The sequence below is a fragment of the Dipodomys ordii genome, unplaced genomic scaffold (assembly GCF_000151885.1).
Source record: "Dipodomys ordii isolate 6190 unplaced genomic scaffold, Dord_2.0 Scaffold17, whole genome shotgun sequence".
Taxonomy (NCBI): domain Eukaryota; kingdom Metazoa; phylum Chordata; class Mammalia; order Rodentia; family Heteromyidae; genus Dipodomys; species Dipodomys ordii.
Genome location: NW_012267233.1, coordinates 11,022,572 through 11,048,056, shown reverse-complemented (window position 1 = coordinate 11,048,056; position 25,485 = coordinate 11,022,572). Strand labels below are relative to the sequence as shown.

The 25,485-nt window shown below is 42.2% G+C and overlaps 1 protein-coding gene across 1 annotated transcript in view; it reads left to right on the top strand.

Annotated features, from left to right (window-relative positions):
• Window positions 1–25,255, top strand: part of Spag1 (sperm associated antigen 1) — a 58,507-nt gene extending 33,252 nt beyond the window's left edge. The window contains exons 10-18 of the mRNA XM_013012391.1: window positions 3–107; window positions 412–511; window positions 5,307–5,459; window positions 11,510–11,676; window positions 13,041–13,173; window positions 15,323–15,449; window positions 22,118–22,282; window positions 23,929–24,297; window positions 24,400–25,255. Of these exons, the coding sequence (XP_012867845.1) occupies window positions 3–107; window positions 412–511; window positions 5,307–5,459; window positions 11,510–11,676; window positions 13,041–13,173; window positions 15,323–15,449; window positions 22,118–22,282; window positions 23,929–24,297; window positions 24,400–24,531 (1,451 nt within the window). The 3' untranslated portion in view covers window positions 24,532–25,255. The remainder of the gene's footprint in view (window positions 1–2; window positions 108–411; window positions 512–5,306; window positions 5,460–11,509; window positions 11,677–13,040; window positions 13,174–15,322; window positions 15,450–22,117; window positions 22,283–23,928; window positions 24,298–24,399) is intronic.
• The last annotated feature ends 230 nt before the right edge of the window (window positions 25,256–25,485 follow it).

The following is a 25,485-nucleotide window of genomic DNA, read 5'->3' as shown; positions in this document are numbered from 1 at the left end:
GGACCCCGCCGGCCTGAAGAACCAGGGCAACGAGCTGTTCAAGAACGGGCAGTTCGCCGAGGCGGCCCGCAGGTACGCGGCGGCCATCGAGCAGCTGGAGCCCGCAGGTGGGTGAGCCCCAAGCGCCCTGCGCACCCCGCGGCCTTCCCGGTCACCTGGTGACCCGAGCCCGGTGGCAGTACCCGGGAACGCCGCTTGCTCGCGGGGCGGGGGGCGGGGGGGGCGGCCCAGCCGGGGACCAGGGCCCCGGCGAGTATCGGTGGGACCCAGGCAGGCCCCCGCGCACCCGCGGGGCTCCGCAGTGCCCAGCAAGGCTGCGGGACTGCAGTGCCACCCGGACCGCTGTCGCAGTCCGCGGGTGATTTCTGTCATTTGGCTACTGGCTTTAACTGTATTAAATTGTGATTTTAGGAAGTGAGTGTGCAGATGCCCTAAGTATCTTGTATTCAAATAGAGCAGCCTGTTACCTAAAGGAAGGAAACTGCGGCGATTGCATTCAAGACTGTAACAGGTAAGCTGCAGGCTTTTGGCTTTGTCAGAGAATCCTTACAATTTCCGAGTGACTAAGGCAGGCGCGGATGATAATCTGAATTTCCTGCCTAGGGGGCCTAACTTCTTAAAGACAGTTTGGAGAGGTGTGTTAGTTGATTGATAAAATTAAAAATCTGTCAGCTTCACTCCCCAGAGTGCAGGCACTGCCCCTCCCTGATTCGTGCTCCGTCTTACCATTCTGAGCTTCTAGAGAAGCTAATCCGGTTGTAAGTCCGGAATGGCTTATCTTGGAAACTTGGTTTCCTCGGATCCTTTCCAGAGGGTACCTAATGGCTCAGTATAGTCTTCGAGATCACTGTAAAGGATGCTGGCACCAGCTGGCTCCCCAAACGAGTTTTCTGGACCACTTCCTTCCCTTCCCCTCCCTGCTCTCCAGGCCTTTGCTCACCCTGAACTCAAAGCCTGGAATGCCTTTAGCAATCCCTGCCTGCCTGCTCTCCTCAGGCTCCCGGCCATCCGCAGGGCTGTGATGACACTGGGTCACACCTAGAGGTCCTCATACCATTCACTGCAGTGGATTTCAACTCCTCACAGGGCAGGACTGTTGTTGGTGCTCAGTAAGTTACCCGACAGGGTGAGTGAGTGGTGCATGAATAGAACATACTGTTTTCTTTAGTCATTAAGTGATGAGCCTGCCACAGGATCCCTTTGACAAGAAGTGACTATTAGTTCTTCTGAAAAAATAAGAAGTTGTGTCCTGGTGTGACTAATACAGCCATAGTTTTCTCCTGTTTTTTTTGTTTTGTTTTTTTAATGTAATTACCTAAAGATCACCCCAGTACACTGCAGAAGCCCTAAACCAGACAGTGAATTATGTGGATACTCTGTTTCTAAGAGGAACTATTTATTTATTACCTTACATTAACAACATATTTCTGTCATTGGCATTACCAGTTTACTTGGTGTGGGTAAATTCTGTATAGATCTGTGCCTACAGTATAAATGAAAGCTTGAGGAACTTGGTTTTTTTTTTGGCTAATTTTACATATACATATTTAACACAAATTATGTTTATATTTTGACTTGACCACATCTACAGTGATGCTGGCGCGTGTTAGCGATTTGTTCTGTTTTCTGGACTTTATGAACTGGATGGTGTCAAGTTGGTAGTTTGAAATCTGCCGTGGCACAAGTACTGATCCCAAGAAAACTGGCACCTGCCACAAATCTGGGCGCTTTTCCTTTTCCCTTTTATCTGAAAGCTTGTTAAACCTCTACCACTACCTATAACTAACTGACAAGACTTGTTAGATATCAGGCACATTAAGATGGTAGCCAATAGTCTTAAAGCTCAAGTATCCATTTCTAATACATTATCCATAGACTAATTTCAGGACCTGTAGTGAGTGAAGTCAGGATTCCTTACTTAAAACTTGAGACCTCTGCCATGCACTGGTGGCTCATGTCTGTAATACTAGCTACACAGGAGGCTGAGATCTAAGGATCAGAGTTCAAAGCTAACCTGAGTAGGAAAGTCCTTGAGGCTTGTATCTCCAATAAGCCACTCAGAAAAAGTTGGAAGTAATGCTATGGCTCAAATGGTAGAGTACTAGCCTTGAGAAAAAGAATCTCATTACTATGCCCAGGCCCTGAGTTCAAGCCCAGGAGCAGCGTGTGCACATGCACACACACACAAAATTGCATAAACTTGAGACCTCTAGCCGAGCATGGTGCTGCACAGCTATAATTCTAGCACAGAGAAGGTTGTGACAGGAGAATTTTGAGTTCCAGGCCAGCCTGGGCCACAGAGCAAGACTCTGACTTCAATCTTAACACTTGAGACCTTTAAAGTTAGGACTGAAGTAGCCTTACTTTGACGTTAAGTGAAATTGCTTAAGGAGCTATCATATTCTGGCTAAAATTGTGTTTCAGTGTCAATTGGGATGAAATAAAAGATGAGACTGCAGGCTGATATCCAGGGAAGCTAGATGTAGGGTTGGTTCTGGGCGAGAGGACAGGAGAGAGGTGAGAGAGGGAGGCTGGGCATCAGTTTAGATAGCTATCCTTAGGTAACAGCTGTGTGCTGGGCCAAGGAATCTTGCTGTGCTGGTCAGTGTTGACTTGCATACAGGCCGACCTACTTAAATGTCTCCTTGATAGCGGGCAAATGAGGCCCAGCAGGATGGGCAGGGAGCCCAAAGGGTGGTGATATTATCCAAAGTTGGAATTCTCAAAAGTTATTTTAATGCTAGAGAAGCCATGAAATTGGGAGACTTGTTAGGTCTTGAGTAAGTTCTGGTTGAAAAGTTATCTGTGTTTGTTTTTATGATTGGGTGTATTTTTTTCTTCAATAGAATTTAAATTCAAAATCTCATATTCATTTTCAAGATTAAGGGAAAAAAGATCCAATAACTGTTGGATTTACTGTGCTAAGAAGTGCCAAAAAATTAAGCATTCCACTTCATGAAGTTTAGAGCCCAATGTAGTTGGGGCCATTGTGGTTGGATAAAGGGCACCTTGAGTATTGGAAGTGTGCATGATCTGGAGGTATTTGTGTAGTTACACTGTCCTCTGCAGTAACCCACGCTGGCTTTAAGCCTGTGATGTGACAGTTCATCCAGATGTCCAGGCGTCCAGTGTCTAGTGCTTAGACTTAGTTGATTTTTAATTTCATTTTCATAAGAACGTTAATTACCAAAGTAACACATGCCCAGGAGAGAAAACAAAATGTAAAAAGCCAGCATAACACAAATGGGGATTGTTGAGATAACTCACAATGCTTACAACTTGGGCACAGCGAAACTGGTTGTTTTCCGAAGCAATGAAGCCACTTCAGTTTAGTGGCAACCCTGGAGTCATTTCTGAGGCACAGAGTCCAGATCTCAGCTGAAGGTGATGTGGAGATATGGGAAGGGTGGCAGGTGACTCAGTTTCTTCATGGGCGGCATGTGTGCTTGTGTGCTTGTGAGTAGTAGGAGGTAGGAAGAATGTAGATCTGAGGGCTCCCTCAGAGGTGTTTCCTGAGTCTCACATGGCAAGGTGTTAATGTAGGGCTGGGAACCTGGCTAAGTAATGATGCTCAGGACAGGCAATGAACTTGGCCTACAGGAAGCTTCTGTTCAAAAGACCTGACAGGTTGCATGATACAGTAACCTGAGTAACCTCACCTGCACGATAAACCTATTAATACCTGAGTGGCAAGAGACTGTGCTGCCTGGAAAGTAACAGCACATATAAACAGCTAATATTATACAGGTTAGTAAAAGGCAAACTTGCAATCTCTGACATGGACAGTGTGGTGTGGGCATAGAGGCCATGGACTCTTACGGGTTTCTTCATGAAGGACCTCTCTACTTCTTCACATCATTTTGTTCAACAAAAAGCTTATTAGTTTTCACACATAAAGTCTATTTTTTGTTACTCGTCCAGGGGCTTGAACTCAGGGCCTAGGTACTGTCCTTAAACTTTCTTTTTGCTCAAGGCTAGTGTTCTACCTCTTGGGCCATAGCTCAATGTCCTGCTTTTTGGTGGTTAATTGGAGATGAGTCTAAGAGGTTTTCCTCACTAGTTTAGATTACAGGCATGAGCCCTATAAATAGTCTTTTGGTTGTATGTTTGTTTCAGATAGTATTAAAGTAGCTCTAAACAGTTACTTCAAGGCTGAATGTGATAGTGCATTCCTGTCATTCCAGCTACATAGAAGGTGGAGATTGAAAGGATTGCGATTTGAGGCCAGCTCTGGCAAAAGGTTTCTCTAGATCCCATCTCAGCAAACCTTTGTGTGTGCGCACATGTGTGTGCATGTGTGTGTGTGTGTGTGTGTGTGTGTGTGCTGCTTGCCTCTGTAATAATCCCAACTACATGGGTTGCATAGGTAGAAAGGATCTAGATCTGGGGCTAGCCTTGGGCAAAAGGAGATTCTACCTGAAAAATAACTAAAGGAAGAAAAAGAAAAAATCAAGGTCTGGGCCCATTGGCTTAAATAGTAGAGTGCTTTATGGCAAGCGTGAAGTCCTGAGTTTAAAATTTAGAACCACCAAAACAAACAAAACCAGAATATAACCTCAAGCTGTATGTATCTTCAGTGATACGGAAAGCACTCCAGAGATACAAACGCACAAAATTTCATGACTTCTAAGAAATCAGCATATGTTTAGTTCCTAATCTCCTTCTGTTCTATCATGAGACTTTTTTTTGAAAAAATATGAGTTATGTTTATTTCCATGTTACAAAATGTACGAAGTTGGCCCTGATAGGAAAAAATAAAGGAGAAAGGGTGGAAAAGGAGAGAAGGCAAAAATGATGCTGTATCATATACAACAAGGTTTTACTTTAGTTAACAGTGGTTAAGTTTTTGCCAGAATTGAGGACATGAACCAAATTTAAAATGCTGATATGAAACATTAAAACACAATTTATGCATATAGTACTTTTAACACCTTTCTAGAGAAGTGATTTTCAAAATGTTACTTACAGTTCTGTGGTTCTGTACTGAGATGCCGTCTTAAATACACGGATGCAAGTAAAAATGTTCCTTTTAATCTTACAATAATATGAACCAGTTGGAAACTTGCTTTGATACTGGGTTCAATGGAACTAATATGAACTTGATTGCTTGATCTGTTTTTTTTTTTTTTTGCACTGTTACTTGGTTAACTCTCCTGTTTGCTGTGTTGCCAGGTCTCTGGGATGAAATCTCCAATATGTAGATACTCGATTGAGAATCTGGTGATGCAGTATATATAATCAGCTGAGAATGAAAAGAAAATGGTTTCCAAGATGAATCATATGCAATACTATTGTTTTTTGTGTAGGGCTCTGGAGCTCCATCCATTTTCCATGAAACCTCTCCTGCGACGAGCAATGGCCTATGAAACTTTAGAGCAGTATGGGAAAGCATACGTGGATTACAAAACAGTGCTGCAAATAGACTATGGCATCCAGCTAGCAAACGACAGTATTAACAGGTAATTAATGCCAGCTAGTTAGTATCTAATTGTCTGTGATGGATTCATTTTTTTCCCCTTCCCTCTCATTCAAGAACTAGGTCCCTGCGCAACTGCGTTGGCAGATACTCATTTCTTACGAATGACTGTCTTCTTTTACTCATTAAGCCCTCTGCTCTCCTCTCCCTAACTTAATTTCCAACTAGCCCATCATATGGGGTAGCTTATGGGTTAACTTACAGAGTGAGCTACTTTTATACTTTTATATTTGCTTATAGAATAAGCAACTTTTATACCTTTACACTTCCATATTTGTTTTTTGGTCCATTTATTACTATGTAGTAGATTTTGTTTACTAACATGCATGCGGCTCACACATGCTGCTTAAATATCTATGCTGCTAGCAAGGTGTTTTCAGAGATGGCATAAATCGGGAATGAGTGTAGGCCAAGGTCTGGAAATGTAGTGAGAACTGCCATGCTGAACCTTCCTGCAGGGTATATAAGTGGTGGAAACATATCTGTTCCAGTGTCTTCATGAAACCACTCAGATGTTTTATTTGGCTTTGGGAAATAGACCCTCACCTGGGAGTATTATTTAAGTAGAGTTTGGATCTTAATTTATATCATGATTAACTTACCTCCTGAGAATGGGTAGGCTGCAAGTTTCAGACTGGAGGGCTGAGACGTATAGCCCAGTGGTAGCACACATATCCGAAGTTCTGGCTTCCATCCCCAGCAACCTGAATATACGTGAAAAAAGTCACAGACATCATAAATTGCTTCCAGATGAAACGACATAGACACATTACATAGGGTTGGATAAAACATTCCCAGTTGTGTACCCTATTTCCTGATCTCATTTGTTAAAGTGTAACTTCTCAAGTATTTATGTGCCGTGCTGTGCCCTGTGTGGGTTCAATGTGTAATCTCCACCTTTCAGCAAACTAGAATATAGTTGAGGGAACACAGTGTTAGGCAGCTACCCCATGTAGGACAGTGTGTTAGATAGTGAGGTTGGGGATTGAAGAGAGGCCAAGCCACGTGTGGGTATGGTCAAGCTGCTGTGTGGTGGAAGGTGCGTGGTGTTGGAAGGGTGCAGTGGGGACCCCAGAAAACCTTAAGACAATGGTAGAAAATGAGAGCAGTGTGTGTCATGTGCATTCATTTTAAAGTCACGGTCTGCCTTCCCCCGTGCTCCCAATGTGTGTGCAGAACTGGCAGCTATTCCCTGGAGCTTCGGCTTGGTAGTCATGCAGAACCTATCTGATCCCAGTCTGAGGAGAAGAAAGACATAGGCAAGTTGGACATCCCTAATTCTGAAAATCTGAAGTCTTCGAGTGCTCCAAAATTTGAAATCTCTGAAATGCCTACAATACACCATGAGTAAAACTCCACACCTGACCCCATGTTGATAGGTCATGGTCAGAAAGCAGGCACACAAAAAGTATTGTACAAGATGACTTTTAGGCCATGTTTAGAAGGTATATTTGACACAAGTCAGGTTTAGACTCAGTCTCCTCCTAAGCCATCTCTTTGTACCTTTGCAAATAATTCTTAAAAGCTGAAGAAAAAAAATCTAAAATCTGAAACTCTTTTGAATCCCAAGCATTTTAAAAATAGGGGATTTCTGCCTGTGTTGGTCATCTGTGGTGAAGTGGCATGGAATGGGGGTCAGGAGCCTGCAGGAAGTCTCCCCTGGTACTGCCCAGCCCCCCAGCCCTCCCATGCTGCCTGTTACCTGATGCTTACTGTGTGCCTGAGGCCCAATCCCCATGTAGTCCTTTTGGAGAAGACCTGCTTTCCTGTGGGCAGTGCCTTTCTCTGCTCTGCAGCTCTTCTGTCTCCCACCCCTCCACCTTAGGTTCCATTACTCAGAGCCCCATAACCCTGGCCACTTTGCCTTACCCATTCATAAGGTTTGTACTTTCTCCCTTTCTCCACATCATTTTGTCCCATTCTTGTCCTGCTATTTTATTGGGCACTTTTTTTTTCTTTTTTTAATTTTCTTGTGAAGGTGATGTACAGTGGTGTTACAGTTACATGTGTGTGGTAATGAGTACATTTCTTGTGGAACATTGTTACCCCCTCCCTCCTTTTCTCCCTCTTTCCCTCCCCCCTTGACTCCCCTCCCTGCCAAGTTGTACAGTTCATTTCCAACATGGTGTCTTTCGAGCATTACTGTTGCATTAGTTCACTCTTCGTCCTTTGTCTCGCTATTTTGTTATCCTCCTTCCCTTCCCCAGATCAGACAAACTTGGGCACTTCTTGATGTTAGGAACTGCAGCAAATCCATCTTCCTGGCTGCAATACCTCAATGGAAATGCGTTGACTGAAGTGTTCTCCCACAGGGAAAGCAGAGTGTACTTTGCTTTGAGCTTGCCCCACGGCCTGGCAATTGGAGAAAAAGCAGGATCTCCTCCAGAACAGGAGGCCTGAAGGTACTGAGATACCTGGGAAGCTGGTAGAGAGGAATGGCCTTATCACAGGAGATTCAGGAAACCAAGTAGAGGCTAAATGTTTGTAGTAGCTGGTATGAAGGGCAAAGTGTATCTTGAGACCACGATTACGCTACTTTTTCAACTTCTTGCTTATGCTTGGTGGTATTTAGTAAGGCCAGTATTGTGTAATTATCACCTCATTCCAACACATTTTCATCACTCCAAAGGAAACCCTCTACCTCACTGAGCTTCCCATTCTTCTCCCCCCAACCCCCATACTCTTGACAACCACTATCTTGTTTTCTGTGGATTTATCTGTTCTGGATATTTCCTATAAATAGAGTCATCAACTATGTGACTTCATGTTTAACTTCTTTTATTCAGCATCATGTTCTCTCAAGCTTCATCCATGGTGTGGCAAGTATCAGTATTTCATTTATTTTTATTTTTTTAAATTTAATATGTATTTTTTATTGTAAAGATACTGTACAGAGGGGTGACAGTTACATGAGTAAGGTAGTGAGGACATTTCCTATCGAGCTTTGTTACACCCTCCTTTGTTTTTTTCCCCTACCATCCCGTCCTCCACATTCTCAACTCCCCTCCCCCCTCGCCATACCAAAGTTGTAAAGTTAATTTTCAACTTAGTGTCTTGTACATCTCATTGTTACAGTGGGTCAACCTGTATCCTTATTTCAGCATTTTATTTCCCTTCTCTTCTCCAAATTAGAAAAATGTAAAATGTATATACAAGAAACAAGCACCAGAATCAAATACAGGGAAAACGGGTTATATCATGGGGGAAGAACATAGAAAGGAAACAAAAAGGAAGTGGCGCTGTAGCTCAAGTGGTAGAGCGCTCACCTTGAGCTGAAGAACTGAGGGACAGGGCCTAAGCCCAGAGTTCAAGCTCCATGACCGACCAAAAAAAATCACATAGGGGGCTGGGAAGGTGGCTCAGTGGTAGAGTGCCTGCCTTGCATGCATGAGGCCCTGGGTTCGATTCCTCAGCACCACATAAGCAAAAAGAAAAAAGCCGGAAGTGGCGCTGTGGCTCAAGTGGTAGAGTGCTAGCCTTGAGCTGACAACTGAGGGACAGACAGCACCCAGGCCCAGAGTTCAGGCCCCACGACCGGACCCAAAAAAAAAAAATCACATAGTATATTATAAGTACATTAAAAACAACAGCAACAAGATAAAACTTCTTGTGTCCCTATCTTGGGGTTCATTTTGCTTAGCATCATCTTATATAGTCATATGTGCATAGTTTATGATTTTTTCTGTTCATTTCATTTATTTTTATAGTTGAATCCATCACACACATGATATGTCACAACATGTTTGTCCGTTCATTAGTGTCCGTTCACAACTGGCTGTTGTGAATAGTGTGTTGAGAATCATGGGTGTTTGTTTGCATACCTGTTTCAGTTCCTTTTGCTATATACAAAGCAGTAGAGTTGTTGACTACATAGTAATTCTGTGTTTAACTTTTTGAGGTTTTTTTTTTTTTGGTCAGTCATGAGTCCTGAACTCTGGGCCTGGGCACTGTCTCTCAGCTCTTCAGCTCAAGGCTAGCGCTCTACCACTTGAACCACAGCGCCACTTCCAGCTTTTTCTGCTTATGTGGTGCTGAGGAATCGAACCCAGGGCCTCATGCATGTGAGGCAAGCACTCTACCACTGAGCCACCTTCCCAGCCCAACTTTTTGAGGTTTGTATTAGATCTTGTATATGTACTCAAAAAAGTTCTTTCATACCAACTTTTTTTTTTTTTTTTTTTGGTCCGGTAGTGGGGCCTGAACTCTGGGCTGGGCGCTGTCCCTCAGCTCTTTAGCTCAAGGCTAGCGCTCTACCACTTGAGCCACAGCACCACCTCCAGCTTTTTTTCTTTTTTGCTTATGTGGTGCTGAGGAATCCAACCCAGGGCCTCAGGCATGCAAGGCAAGCACTCTACTTTTGAGCCATCTTCCCAGCCCCTTTCATACCAACTTTTAAGACAGGCATTTTTTTTTTTTTTAGGGCTGAGGGCATGGTTTAAGTAAGAGAGTGCCTACTTAGCAAGTGAGAGGCCCTGAGTTGTTTTAAACCCTTGTACTGCCCTCCCCCCTCTGCAAAAACAGATCGTCATTTTGTAGTTGAATGGTCTCTGTTGGTGTGTTATTCTATAAGGCAGATAAGGAGGTTTTGATTTTGCCCTATATTTTTAGATAAAATATTTTAAAAGTTTCATCATTCCTTTGTGAATTCCATGTTTATTTCCTTTTGCATCTATTTCAGTCCATTATGGAAAACTTGACATCAGCAATTTCTTTTTATTTTAATTTAGACATCCGTGCTTATTTTATTTCTGTCTTCCATTAACCATATTCCTTTCTTCTTCTCCAGGAATCTTAATATGTTAAATTCCCCTGCATATCCTTATTTCCTCCCTGGCAACAAATACATCATCTCTTTTCAGCTGCTTCTTCCTTCCTCTCTACTGGTAATACAAGTTTTGTTTAAAATTTCCTTTTTTTTTCTTTCCAAAATCTACTTTTTTCTTCTGTTATGATGGGTGGTTATACATTAATTTTCAAATTTACCCTTTTACACTAAAATGAGATATAGTTATAACAGACAAAGTTTACCATTGAAATTTCAGTTTAATAAATGGTAGGAAAGTATGTATGTACTTTCTGTATATAACTATAATTTCACACAAATAGTATATGAGATTATAGATGTCAGCTAAATGCATTGTACTAATTACTAGTTAACTTGTTCAGTTTTGGGAAATGCTGTTTTAAGTCAGATTCATCCTAAGACATAATTCAATTTTGTTTTTAAATCTAAGTGTGGCATTGTATATGTTTAAAATAATAATGATCGGATAATCAAGGACATAAATCTGAGTTTTATGGTGGTAATTACTAAATGTCATTAGGATAAATGCTCTGGAGGTAGGCTCCAGTATCTTACTTTTCATGTTTATTCATATGAAAGAAAATAGATGAGCAGTTTTAGAAAGGAAAAAGTACCAAGGAGGAGTAGCTTAACCACATGGGAATGATTAAAGAAGAAGCTAGTTCTCACCTGCTGTTAGCTTCAGTTTCCCCAGGTTGTGTGCATTGAAATCTCATGGGACTTCTGATTATTCCCAAGAGGAATGCCTTATGCATTTAGTAAGCATTAAAGAATATGAAGGACATTTCTTTTAGGCCTCCTATATTTTAATTTCATGTGTCACTTCTTCAAAAATTGAATTTTATTGAGCATATATTGCATTTTTTAAATAAAAAAGCAATGAAAAGGTCTTAACATTTTCTTTTGATGAGAAAATGGTCTAGTAGGCATGGTTGTACACATCCACTAATCCCAACTATTTGGGATGCTGAGGCAGGAGGATCACTGGTTGGAGTCTAGTCTGGACAACACAGCAAAGTAGTCTGTCTCAAAGTAAAATAGAGCTACAACAACCAAGAGACAATGGTTACATCATTAAAGACAACTTTTTACAGTAATTTCAAAACTAGCTCAAAACAGTGTTTTCTACAAGGACGTATACTTAGGTATGGTACCTGCTATCTTGATCTGACCTTCAAAAGCATAAAAAGCAAATCTTGATTAATAGAGAAAACTCATTTTCTTTTTAGAATAACAAAAATATTAATAGAACTAGATGGACCAAATTGGCGAGAGAAGCTGCCACCCATTCCTACTGTGCCTACTTCTGAGCCATTTCGAGCTTGGTGTCCGGCAGCAGAGATGACCCCAGATCAAGCAGTTGATCCCAGCGGCCATCCCCCACCAAGCGTTCCAGGTGTGTTGGGGGAGGGGACCTCCATTCTCTATTTCCGGGGGCTTCTGGAGTCCTGTGCACATTTCCTGAGTAAAGCAGAGAAGAGCCTGGAACTCTGGAACCAGATCTGGCTGACACCCCCCTCCCTCCCCTGGGACGCCTCCCCCGCTTCTCCCTTTCTTTACCCACTCTTAAGTTGCTTTCCCCTTCCCATGTCTTAATACGAGGAAAGGGAGAACAGGAATAGTATTTCAGCAGACAGTTCTCAGGAATAAATGGAGATCATGTATATTATGTGCCCTAGTAGACTGCGCACGTGACAGAGGGAGCAGATAGAGATTGGTGTGTGTAAAACACTAAAATATCTAGCAGGCAATTTAGGGAGCAGAGTAGGCATCCACTTGAAGCTTTAGGGTTTGCTTGACAATATGAAGTTACTGAGCCAGAGGCTGGAGATGCTTGGATCCCTGTTTCCTGTAGCTTAGTGAAAGGTGCAAAGTGCCTCATGTACTCTTGTCACAGTGCTGTGCCAGGCCGCGTGCGTGCGTGGAGGCCATAGGAATCACGGTGGTGGTGCTTGTGAATTCACAGGAGCAGCCATGTTTGAGACTCCCACCTCTTCTCCTGTAGTCCTCTGTGTCCTGGAGCTTTATTTGATTCTCCCAACTCTAAAAACAAGATGTGCCATTATAGATCACATGGCATAATTTCTCATATTTTATTTTCTACTTCGAAAATGATAGTGGTTGGGGCTGGGAAGGTGGCTCAGTAATAGAGTGCTTGCCTTGCATGCGAGAAGCCCTGGGTTTAATTCCTCAGTACCACATAAGCAGAAAAAGCCAGAAATGGGGCTGTAGCCCAAGTGGTAGAGCACTAGCCTCTAGCTGAAGAGTTGAGGGACAGCACCCAGGCCCAGAGTTCAGGCCCCACGACTGGACCCCCAAAAAAGAAGGAGAGGCTGGGAAGGTGGCTCAGTGGTAGAGCGCTTGCCTTGCATGCATGAGGCCCTGGGTTCGGTTCCTCAGCACCCCGTAAGCAAAAAGAAAAAAGCCGGAAGTGGCTCAAGTGGTAGAGTGCTAGCCTTGAGCTGAAGAGCTGAGGGACAGCACCCAGGCCCAGAGTTCAGGCCCCACAACTGGAACCCCCCCCCAAAAAAAAAACAAAGAAGGAAAATGATAGTGCTGCAATTATATAATTACTTTTACTTATAGCCATGTTGTCTTTTACTCTGTATATAAAGCTTTGCTCCATTTGGATTTGTTCTGTAAATGTTGTGCACTGAAGTGGTACTTCAGATTTTGAAGAGATATTTCATTATGTCTTCTCTTTCTCTCTACATCCTTACCTCTTTTCCCTCCTTGCTTCTTTTCCCTTCTCTCCCATAGATGAAACAAAGTTTAAAGCCCTGAAGGAAGAAGGAAATCAGTATGTTAAGGACAAGGACTACAAAGGTGCTCTTAGTAAATACAGCGAGTGCTTGAAGATTAACAACCAGGAATGTGCCATATATACAAACAGGCAAGTTTGTAATTTTATATGTCTTATATTCATAATTTCAGTTATTCTAAAATAATCTTTAATAATTATATTAATACAATTATTAAATTATATTACAATTAATAATTAAATTATATTAATACACTTAATTGCCAAAGCTTTTTTTTCTTTTATATGGTTCTAGGAATCCATTTGGCAAGTTGTTCTAGTGAGTTTTTGTGGAGAGGTGGGCCTGGGGCGCTGTGGAGGGGTTGGGGAGCTGAAGTGTGGGATGGATTAGGGTCTGATACCCGTTTCCGGGTTCCTGTGAGCTGTGTTTGGCTTGAGTTGGTGCCGCATTCACTCAGCACTTCGTGGATGACTGTCCTCTTGCTATAGCAAGCCAGGCCTGGGCACTCTTCAGTGTAGCAAGAGTGGGAACCAATGGCTTTTCAAAATAGTGTCTTAGGGATCAATGCTCTCACCCCTTTTTTGAGTGGTACTGGGGTTCAAACTCAGGAACTTGTGCTTCCTAACAGGTGTTCTACCCTCTGCTTTTTTTTGCTTTCTTTACTTTTCGAATAGAATCTCAAATTTATGTCTGGGGTAGTCAGAATAGTGATCCCATTCAGCTGGGGTGACAGGCACGTGCCACCATATTCAGCTCTCAGTGAGTTGAGATGGGATCTCCCTGGCTTCGTGACCCTGCTGGATTTGAACTACAGTTCTTCTGATCTCTGTCTTCTGACTACTTAGGATTACAGGCGTGAGCCACTCCTGCTGATTGGCAATGTTCTTCTTTTTAAAATCTGAGGGGTTGAGGGGAAGGACCAACATCTTTCATAATGTACAGCAAGAACAGGAACAGAGCGTTTTAGAATGCTGCTTTGGTGTCATCTTCACCACAAATGGTGAAAGATGCCTCTAAAATTTGGTGATTTAGAGACTTTTAGGCGTGAGTAGAGTCTCTTTGACAGGAAGAATGAAGGCTAGTTTCCCGATGTTTTCTGAGAATATTTCAGATAAGGTCTTGACATAATTGCTCACCAAGTTTTTTGTACATATTTTCCTCTGGTGGCAACTTTTTTTTTTGCCAAAAAATATCATCATAGACAGTAGCAGATGTTTTTCTTTCCTTCTCCTCCAGCCTCTGGCAGAGGGCAGCCTCTGGGCACCAGTGGCCACTGTTCCCTAAGTTCCCTTCTCCCTGACTGCAACTCTCTTCTCTCCGCAGACTTTTCTGACTCCAGTTATCTCAGGGTACAGGTCTCGAGCCCTGATCTGTTCCATGCGCTCTGGAGACCATGGCATCCCGCCCCTTGCCCAGCATCATTTATACCTTGTCATGTTAACTCCCATCTCTAGCTTCTGAATTCTAGTTCGGACCCCCCACTTCAGCCTCTGGCCTCCCTCTCCCAGGAAGCTGGGACAGGCCTATCTTCTAAACATTCCTTCAGCATGACCAGTCTGCCCTCTCCCCATCACTCCTGCTATGGGCCAATGTCACCTCCTGCAAGATGTCTGCAATACCTCCACGATACCCCTGCATGTTCTTCCCTCATTTCATTCTCCACCTTGTAGCTGCAGTGATCTTTCTAAGACACGGCGGGCATGTCAGCCCCTATTACAAACCTTTCAGAGGACCTCAGTTAGACTCAGAATACAGCCCAGCCTCAGCCATGATGGACAAATACCTTTATGATCTGGCCTGTCCTCCCAGCCCTGTGCCTGCACTCCAGCCATGCAGATTTTTTTTTTTTTTGGTCAGTCCTGGGGCTTGAACTCTGGGCCTGGGCACTGTCCCTGAGCTCCTTTTGCTCAAGGCTAGCATCCTATCACTTGAGTCACAGTGCCACTTCTGGCTTTTTCTGTGATTAATTGGAGATAATAGTTTCACAGACTTTCCTGCCCAGGCTGGTTTTGAACCAAGGTCCTCAGATCTCAGCCTCCTGAGTAGTTAAGATTATAGGCGTGAGCCACAGGCACCAGGCTGGATTTTCTGAACTCATCTATAGTGCTGTGCTGTTCTGCCATAGGTCTGTGTCCTGCTTTTATTCCTCACCTCCTCAGCCCAGAGCCTTGGCAACACATCATTCTCACTTTCTGTGGTATAAAAGACTTATTGAGTTGTTTGATTTTCACTGCTATCTTTAGCTCTGCTAATCCTGCATTCCCTACTGTATTATGCTAGAGCTCTCTGTTACTTGAAGCTGGGCCAGTTTGAAGAGGCAAAGCAGGACTGTGACCAGGCGCTTCACATCGATGGTGATAATGTGAAAGCGTGCTATAGGCGAGCGCTCGCTCAGAAAGGACTCAAGGTGAGGACATCTGCCTTTTCCTGGGTACATTTCAGCCCTGAACAAACCACATAAGTAAGTCTCAGGATCATGGAATGTTGATTAAATCCTAGCACTACACCAACCTGTCCTAAAACTTCAGTCAACTTCCAATTTCTCCCTTAACTATACATGTGGAGCAGATACTTTTAAAGATGGTTCCAGTTCAAAATTCAGACTCATTCTCTAGTCTTCTAAGGAGAGTGTATTACCATTGGTTTACTTTAACACCCAAGAAGGTTTGTCAATGTATTGCTAACATCCTCAAGTAACGCAATGGAGAGGGCATGAGGGAAAGCATCTGGATGGAGTCTGGACCACCCAGCGCCAGTTGGTAGAGACAGATAAGGGATTTGGAAGCTTGTGGTGACCTGAGCCTTAGCTGGAGTAAGTCAGTGAGGGACTACAGAAGGACTTTTTTCCCCAAGAAACTATTGAAACCTCTGTATAACTACTAAAGATTAATAATAATAACAATAATAATAAATAAAACTGCACCATTCTTTTCAAAGAAAGAGGGTGTTGCATAATTATCCTTATGCTGGTTTTCTGCATGGAACTCTTAGTCAGTGAGTATTCACGTATGTAGAAAATACCAACATCAGGAAACCCAGAAAACATTGGAAAATATATTTCCTGAAACATTTAAAAAAACTTATTAAGATTTAACAAAAATATTTTTTTTACTTTTAAAAGTATATTTTTATAAAGTAGTTGTACAGATAGTTGTACAGAGGTTCCTATTCAGTAAATCAATTTGTGAATACATTGCATCTTGATCATTCTTTGTGTCTCCCCGCCTTTCACCATTCTCCACCATCTCTCCCAGTCCAGGTCTTCCACTGAGTTTTCCTAGTTTCATTGGATATGTATTGAATATTGTGACTTCATTCTCTTCTCTTCCCTTCCTGTCAAAATTTTATTTTTTTGCTGTCATTAAAAAGTTCATGTGCAGGGGGGCTACAGTTACGTAAGTCAGTTAATGAGCTCATTCCTCGTTGGACAATGTTACCCCTTCCCTCGCTCTCTTCCAGTTTTTCCCTCTTATTCCCAGCCACAGTCTTATCATTCATTTTCAACATAGTGTCTAGTGAGTACCATTGCTGCATTGGTTCACCCCTTGTCCCTCCATTTCCGTGCTTTCACTTTGTAATTGTGGTGATCACTGACTTTTGCAAGCTCCCTGTGTCCTTTGGCAATATCCCCCTCCCCACCTATCTAGGCAAGCATTCATCTGATTTGTCACTATAGTGTTGCTGCTTTTTAGTACTATTATAAAACGACCACTCTGAGTTTTTTCAGTCAGTACTATATAAGATTCATCTATACTGTATGGATGTGATTATTCCTTTTTATTACTGAGTTGTACAAATATACCAGTCTATATAGTCATGCATTCAACAGTCCTTTAGCTTGCGTTCAGCCTGGAACTGTTATACATAAAGCTTCTTTGATATTCTTAGACTTTTTTTAATGGACTTGTGTGTGTACCTTGCAGTAGGAGACCAGGTGTGTATAGGATGTGGGAATGGAGAGAGATGATCAGGTCCAGTTGAGGCTGGGAGGCCTTGCGGAGGAGGCTGGTCTATCCTGGAGGTGATGGGAGCCACCAAAGGGGGAGAAAGGAAATGATGACATGATAGTTGTTTCAGGGAAGGCATGAACAAAGATCAGAAAGGCATCTCCCATAGAGTAGGAAGATGAGAGGCCATTTAGGTGGCATTTCTCAAGATTCAAAGTCTGAGGTTGAGGCAGATTGGTTTCTCCTCAGGCCACTGTCTTCACAGTCTTGCTTCTGGGTATGTGTTCTTGTCCACACTTAACACTTATAAGGATACCAGTCAATTGCACTAGGGCCTACCCTCTAATGAGCTAATTTTAACTCGATTACCTCTTTCAAGACCCTCTGCCCAAGTATATTATATTCTAATGTATTGTTTAAATGTCAACATTTGAATTTGGGGGTGGCACAAACAAAATTCAGATCATAATGGGAGGACAGGAATTCATTCAAGGTTGTGTGGGATGGGTTGGCAGAAAATAGCCGTGGAGGTGACTGGGGGCAGGAGAGGCCGCATGGCTGCGGGATGCAGGTGACGATGGAGGGGGCACAGGCGTGGAGACAGGCTCCTGAGGAAGAGTGATTTTGACCTGCTTAGTTTTGAGATACTTGATCCAGGTCTATTACTGAAGGGGCAGCATCTAGGTCATGTTGTTTGTATACTGTGTCAAACGAGGACCATATGTGTGCCCTGAATGCTGAGGCTTTTCTAGATCACAGACCCCCTTAGGCTGCAGTAGAGCTAGCCCCGCACCAGGACACAGATGCCACCACCCGAGAAAACCATTCGGCCGCACTGTATTTAGATTGTGTCATCGTGACCCTTTTTTATCTCCTGCCCTCTCCCCTCCCACTGACTGTGCTAGTAATTGTAAAGCTGTATAGATTTTGTAGGTGGCATGGCATGTGGCACCCTGAGTCAGATGACTTGCTCAACTATTGAAGCAAATGGATTTAGCCAAGGAAGGTGGATGTGCATGACTCATGAATTACATGTGCCCAGACTCTTAGAGCTATTCCACCTCATACTGGCCTTTGGAACCTGTTCAGCTGACTAAAGAGCCGAAGGTATACCTACTAAAGGATGGGGATTGTATACTTCTTAGAATGAATTCTAGAAATTCTATTATGATGTAGAAAGATAATCCCCAATTTGAGTAACCCTAACTCACTAGATTATGACACTGGTATCTTGTTTTTCTGGTTTGACTTATTATAGCTTGATGTAGAAAATGAAGTAGGTCCAGTAGGCTGAGGCATGCGCCAGAAGAATTTAATGTCAGGCCTGTCAAAGGCCACAGCTGCTTGTAAAATGCATCAGAATTCACATCTGGGTCCATTTTTAAAGAGCAACTATAATGAGGATGTGGCCCGGGGGAGGGGGAGGTCCCCTTGGTAGCAGGTGCCTCTGTCTGCCTGCAGTTGAGCTCTGCCTTCTCAGATCTTGTTTTCTAAGCTGGTTTAGTAGTTCGTAGTAATAGTAGTATAGTAGTAATAGTAGTAGTACTAGTAGTAGTAGTAGAGAGGGAGAGAGAAAGTGTGTGTGTGTGTATGTACGTGTGTCCAAAAATATGTACTGAAAGAAAAGGTATAGGGATGGGAAGGTGGCTCAGTGGTAGAGCACTTGTCTTGCATGCATGAGGCCCTGGGTTCAATTCCTCAGCATCACATAAGCAGAAAAAGTAGAGTGCTAGCCTTGAGCTACAACAAAAAAAAGAGAAAAGGTATAAATATTTTGTTTTTACATACAATTTATTTCTCTTATTGAGTGCTAGTTGTATGCTAGGGTTGTTAGTGTAAAGGTGAATGAGACATGATATCCACTTAAGGAATTTACAGCAACAGGAAATGATACCAAAGCCAAAAGATTAAAAAAGAGTAACACCTTACAAAATAATTACTTTCCTGCTGTGTGCCTGCTCCCTTCAGGTCCTGACTTTCCCACAGCAGCAAAGGAAGATTCCTCCTTTGTATCCATCTCAAACTTCGCACTTCTCCTTTTTTACTTTGGCAGGATTGGGGTTTGAACTCAGGGCTTTGTGCTTGCAAGGCAAGCTGGAGCCAGCCATGCTTCCACTGTATTCTGCTTTTTAGTCTGTAATTATCTTTTTTTTTTTTTGCTGGTTGTGGGGCCTGAACTCTGGGCCTGGGCGCTGTCCCCCCAGCTCTTCAGCTCAAGGCTAGCGCTCTACCACTTGAGCCACAGCACCACTTCCAGCTTTTTCTGCTTATGTGGTGCTGAGGAATCGAACCCAGGGCCTCATGCATGCAAGGCAACCACTCTACCACTGAGCCACCTTCTCAGCCCTTTTTTTTTTTTTTTAAAGAATTGCTTCCTCTCATGGGATATAATAAGCTTATGTAAGAACAAGCCTGCCTTAGCTGGGTGCCGATGGCTCATGCCTGTAATCCTCGCTACCCAGGAGACTGAGATCTTGATGATTGTAGTTCAAAGCCAGCCTGGGCAGGAAAGTCTGTGAGATTCTTTTTTTTTCTTTTTGCTTATGTGGTGCTGAGGAATCGAACCCAGGGCCTCGAGCATGCAAGGCAAGCGCTTTACCACTGAGCCACCTTCCCAGCCCCAGTCTGTGAGATTCTTATTGCCAATAAACTACTCAGAAAAAGCCAGAAGTGGTGGTGTGGCTTAAGAACTAGCCTTGAACAAAAGAAGCTCAAGAGACAGCGCCCAGGTCCCAAGTTCAAGCCCTAGGACTAGCCAAAAAAAAAAAAAATCCAAAAAGAACAAGCCTGCCCTTCCTGTCACTGTAGCCCCAGCTCTGCTGCCCTGCTCTTACTGTTCTGGTCCCTCTCCTCTCACTTGCCCTGATGCTGTTTGCACTTCCAGACGTACTTCATCAAGTGCTGAGAACAAAGGGATCCACGATGTGTTGGACTTCCATTGCCAGGTTGCGGTTCACAGGTCTGAGTTCAGACGTCACACTGGAGGTCCATACTGAACTGTCATGCAGCGTTTGGGCCTGGCTGCTGGCTCATCCCAAAGCTGCTTCTTTTATATCTTACTTTTAATACAGCAAAAGCTAATAATTATAGGGGATATTGTAAGAGTAAAGGGCTACCTGTAAAATCCTTAGGATGGGATGTTAACTGTTATCGTTTGATCAACTTGCCTTTTGCCAGATTCTTGCCTTTCACCTGTGGTTCCCCACCTAGGGATAGGGTAGGAATAGAATGCCAATATTTTTTTAGTTGGCTCTATGTTATTATGAAGCATTATTCTTATACAGTAGTTTTTATTATACATACTATTATATGGTAGTATGTGGAGAGTTGTGTATAGGATATTAAGTTTGTAAATAATTTGCCTTTTTAGTAAGTTAAAACAGATTTATTAGCCAGGTACTGATGGCTCACACCTGTAATCTTAGCTACTCAGGAGGCTGAGATCTGAGGATTGTGGTTCAAAGCCTGCCCAAGCAGGAAGGTCTGGAGACTCTGACTTCTATTTAATATTACCCCCATTCCCCCCTAAAAAAAACCCAAAATAAAAACCAATTGGAAGTAGAGCTATGGCTTGTGTAATAGAGCACTAGCCTTGAGCAAAAATAAGCTCAGGGACAGTACTCAAGCCCTGAGTTCAAGCCCCAGGACCAGCACCAATCCCCTCCCCCACCAAAAAAAACACCCAAACAACCAAAAAAAAAACCAAAAACCCAAACCAGAGGTAAGGTTATTATGTCACTCTTGCTCTGGTGTGTTGCTGATGGGAAGAAGGGAGGTGACATGATAGCTAGTCTCTTGGGAATGTCACAGAACCCCTAGTTTAGTGTATCTGTGGCTCAGCCCCAGTGCAGCTGTTACCACAGCATGACTACGTAAAATACTATAGCTCCCTGCTTCCTCACAATTGGGCTTAATCAAAATATAGGTCTAGTTTGTAGTTATAGAATGTGACCTGTTACAGCAGACTGATTTTGTGATATTTGTCTTTGCTACTAAATTCAATGGCCACATCTTTCTTATCACCCTTCCCCTCTCCCCCCCCCCCCTTTCTCCAGTGCATTGTCTGACTCTCAGGTGAGATCCAAGGCTGCTAGCTGCTGGTGGCTCACCCCTGTAATCTCAAAAGGCTGAGACCTGAGATCCCAGTTCAGAGCCAACTTTGGGTAGAAAAGTCTGTGAGACTTCTATCTCCAAAAAGCTGGGGCAGAGCACCAGCCTTCAGCGAAAAAGACAAGTAAGAGCTTGAGGCTCTGAGTTCAAGCCCCATTACTGGCACAAAAAAAAAAAAGAGGAGGAGGAAGAAGAAAAAGGTTTGCTGTTGTCCTGTTTTGAATAGTGAACAACTTTGGTTTTTATAAAACAAGAACATTCAAATAATAGTTGCCATTTCTACAGCCCTTTATATGTTTAAACTAGTTTTTATCAATTCTTTAGTACAAACTCACAAAAATTAGTTTTAGTTTATTTTAAAGATGAGAAAACTGAAGCTCATCTCACTTCATCGCCCAGAGATATCTTAAGCTTCAAGTTTTTCTATTGCCTCAGTCTCTTTAAGTAGTTGGAACTACAGGTGCATGTGAGCCACCATGCCTGGCTTGGGTGTTGTTTCCTTACTAATTGTGCTAGTGATGAAAGGCTAATAAAAGGATGTCAAGTCTTTTATTTGTTCATTCCGCACATGTGCCTATCATGCATTTAATACAAGGAAGGTTGCTGGGCGCTGGTGGCTCATGCCTGTAATCCTAGCTACTCAGGAGGCTGAGATCTGAGGATCAAGGTACAAAGCCAGTTCAGGCAGCAAAGTCCATGAGATTCTTTAAAATTTTTTAAATTTTATTGTAAAAGTGATGTTCAGAAGGGTTACAGTGACATAAGTAAGGGAATGAGTACATTTCTTCCCTTCTTTTCTCCCACTACATGAGATTCTTATCTCCAATTAACCACCAATGGCTGTGAGAGTGAAATTTGGGCTTGCTAACTCTGGACAGTGGGCTTTTTCGATAGATGTACTATGCTGTACTATGAGATACCCTTTCAGTTGCAGTAAGAATGGAACCATCACCCTGCAATGCAATTTTGTCACTCGTGCTAATCTAGGCCCTGTCTTATTCTGTCTTCCCACTTTCAGAATTTTCAGGAAAGCTTATCTGACCTCAATAAAGTTCTCCTACTAGATCCAAATATTGTTGAGGCAAAGATGGAACTGGAAGAGGTAACCAGATTGCTTAGTATTAAGGACAACACAGCAACATTCAGCAAAGAAAAGGAGAGAAAGAAAATTGAAATTCAAGAGGTATTTACATTTCATTATTTGTTTTTGGAAAATAGTCTTCTGGAGATCTGCAGAATTCCAAAGGCAGTTCCTATGGATTCTACACAATTCTGTTTATTCTGATGGTCATTGACAAAACTTAACCAGTTATAAAGACAAAGCTTGTCCTTTGCCATCATGATTGGCCCCAGTATTTCTCCATGTGGGTGCAGAGCAGGTATCAGCATCTCCACCTTACTTGCTTTCCCTGCCACCTCCATGTAAGCTTTTCATTTGAACTGTTTCTACTTATGGTGCATGGGAGCCTTTGGCCCTCTTGTTTTGTTGTTTTTGTCAGTCCTGGGGCTTGAACTCAAGGCCTTGGCACTGTCACAGCTAGTGTTCTACAGCTTGAGCCACAGCACCACTGCAACCTTTTTCTGTTACGTAGTACTGAGGAATCGAACCCAGGGCTTCATGCATGCTGAGCAAACACTCTACTACTAAGCCACATTCCCAGCCTGGCCCTCCAGTTTTGTTTCAGGATCTACCTGGAAATCCTGACAGGGCTGACTTCAGTTTCAGGGCCCCTTGAAAGCCACACCCCATGAAGATATTTGAAATTGACTCAGCTTTTTCATTACTCTGAAATAATACGAGCTCATCAGAGACCTTCGACTACCTCAGGATCAAACCTATCTTTGTGATTTATAGTAACTCAAACATTTTGCTTTGCCATTAATGAGGAATGTCAGGTCACAAGTCATATATATTTTCATTCATGAATAAATAGCCTCTTATTTATCTGACATCTCCATTTAGATTAAGAGGCTAATAGGTGAGAGAAGCTAGGAAGTTTTTTTTAATGCTTTAAGTAGAAAATAGAATTATCAAAATGTACTGGTAAAAGGAAGCAAGGATGGGGCCAGGAAGGTGGGTTAATGGCAGAGTGCTTACCTTACATGCATGAGGCCCTGGGTTCCATTTCTCAGCACCACATAAGCAGAAAAAGCCAAAAGTGGCACTGTGTTCAACTGGTAGATCACTAGCCTTGAGCATAGAGAGGTTCAAGGACAGAGGCCAGGCCCTGTGAGTTCAAGCCCCAGGACTGGCAAAAAAAAATTTTTTATGAAAGAAAATTGATATATGTTTTCTATTTATATACCGTTTTTATTTGCAGAAAGTCATAAAAGTAACATTTGGTACATTTTCAATGAGGAAACGGTTTTTAAAAACTCAAAGAATTACTCCTACTATTTGGATTCTTTTTTTTTTTTTTTTGGTGGTGTGGGGCTTGAACTCTGGGCCTGGGCGCTGTCCCTCAGCTCTTCAGCTCAAGGCGAGCGCTCTACCACTTGAGCTACAGCGCCACTTCCGGTTTTCTGGTGATTTATTGGAGATAGGAGTCTCACGGTCTCTCCTGCCCGGGCTGGCTTTGAACCGTGATCCTCAGATCTCAGCCTCCTGAGTAGCTAGGATTACAGGCGTGAGCCACCAGCGCCCGGCACTATTTGGATTCTTATAGCATAAATGTCTATAAAGAAATCATACACTTTGTAATATATTGGAAAATCTACAAATTTTTCATTTAGAATTTGTGGTTATTAATGCCTAATTAGACAAGCATGGCTAGGATGCGTGCGGTGACTGTTGCTTAGGGTCACCATGTACGTTTTTTCCCTGTGAAGGTGAGCGAAGGCAATGAAGAGGAGCCTGAAGGAACCTCGGAGGTCTCCATGGACTGCCTGACATATGAGAAGGGGGAGGAAAGTAACGGGCCTCCAGAACCCTCTGAGCGACTTCCTATCTCCAAGCCTAATAACGCCTATGAATTTGGTCAGGTTCTAAATGCTATAAATACTAGGAAAGATGAAGAGGCTTGTGCACACCTTTTAGGCATCATTGCACCAGAAGATCTGCCAATGTTCCTGAGTAATAAACTTGAAGGGGATACATTCCTCCTCCTTATTCAGTCTCTGAAAAATCACCTCATCAGGAAGGATCCCTTCTTGGTGTATCAGCACCTTTTGCATTTGAGCACAGCAGAAAGGTTTAAGGTAAGCAGGGACATATTTTATTAATAGAGATTGAGTTTTTTTAGGGTTTCCAAAATTTTAAAAATGTTTTTAATGCTAATGTAACTTTTTCCTTTTTTTCAGATGATGTTGACACTAATTAGCAAAGCCCAAAAGGAGCAAACTAAACAGCTATTTGATGACCTTTCAGATGCACAAACCAACCACTTTTCTTTGGAAGATGTACAGGCCCTAAAAGAGCAGTATGAGCTTTAAACTCAAGATCATTGCTAGATTTTTTTCCATGCATGTACGAGTTCCAGTATTGCTTAATGAGATGGTATTAAAATAGAGTTGCCTGCCTGGATAAAACCTGGCTTGGAAAAGATAACTTAGGTCTGGGCTGTAAAACATTTTAGTTATTTTTATATACAGAACATGTATATTCTACAATATACAAAAAATGTACTCTACAAATTCTTTTTATTAGTTGTAAATATTTCTTATGTACCAGAGCCAACATCTTTATATTTAAATAGTATATGTGGAACTTTAATTTATAGTACATGTTTTCTTTTAATAACTCAACCTGTTAAATTTTGATTTAAGCAGTTTTCTTTGGGCTATTTGAATGAATTGCTTTAAAGTTCTTTTGAAAAATTGAGTCTTAACAGTGATTATTTATCACTTAGTATCCTATGAAGATAACATAAATCCAATTTTATACTGTTAGTGGAGTCTGTTAAAATGAAACACAACACTGGTGTCTGATTATTAGTTTATTTAGAGCTAGGAACTTATTTTTCTAATATAAAGTATTGCCTAATAATTAAGAAAATTGCCAAAAATTGCGACCACTTTTTACTAGGTTTTAAAATGTATCTTTCCTTTATATATTGCTTATATAAGCAATAAAGTTACTATATAAAAGAAACCCAGCCTGTATTTGTGTTTGAATTGTTACCCCTTTATTTTCTCAAATTAAAATATCCCCACCTTTTGTTTTCTGCTTTATATTTATTTCTGCAAAAGGGAAAGCCCCTTTGTTAAGAGGGTATTTCTTAACAATAAAATATTTAAATCTCAATGTATTGTCAATTATTACTGCAGTCTAAATTCCTTTAGAATTATTTTTTACTCATTTAAAAGTGAAGATGCTCATATCATTTTCATTATCGTGATATCCATTATTTTTTCTGGTCTTTCATAATTATAGAACACTTTAAAAAA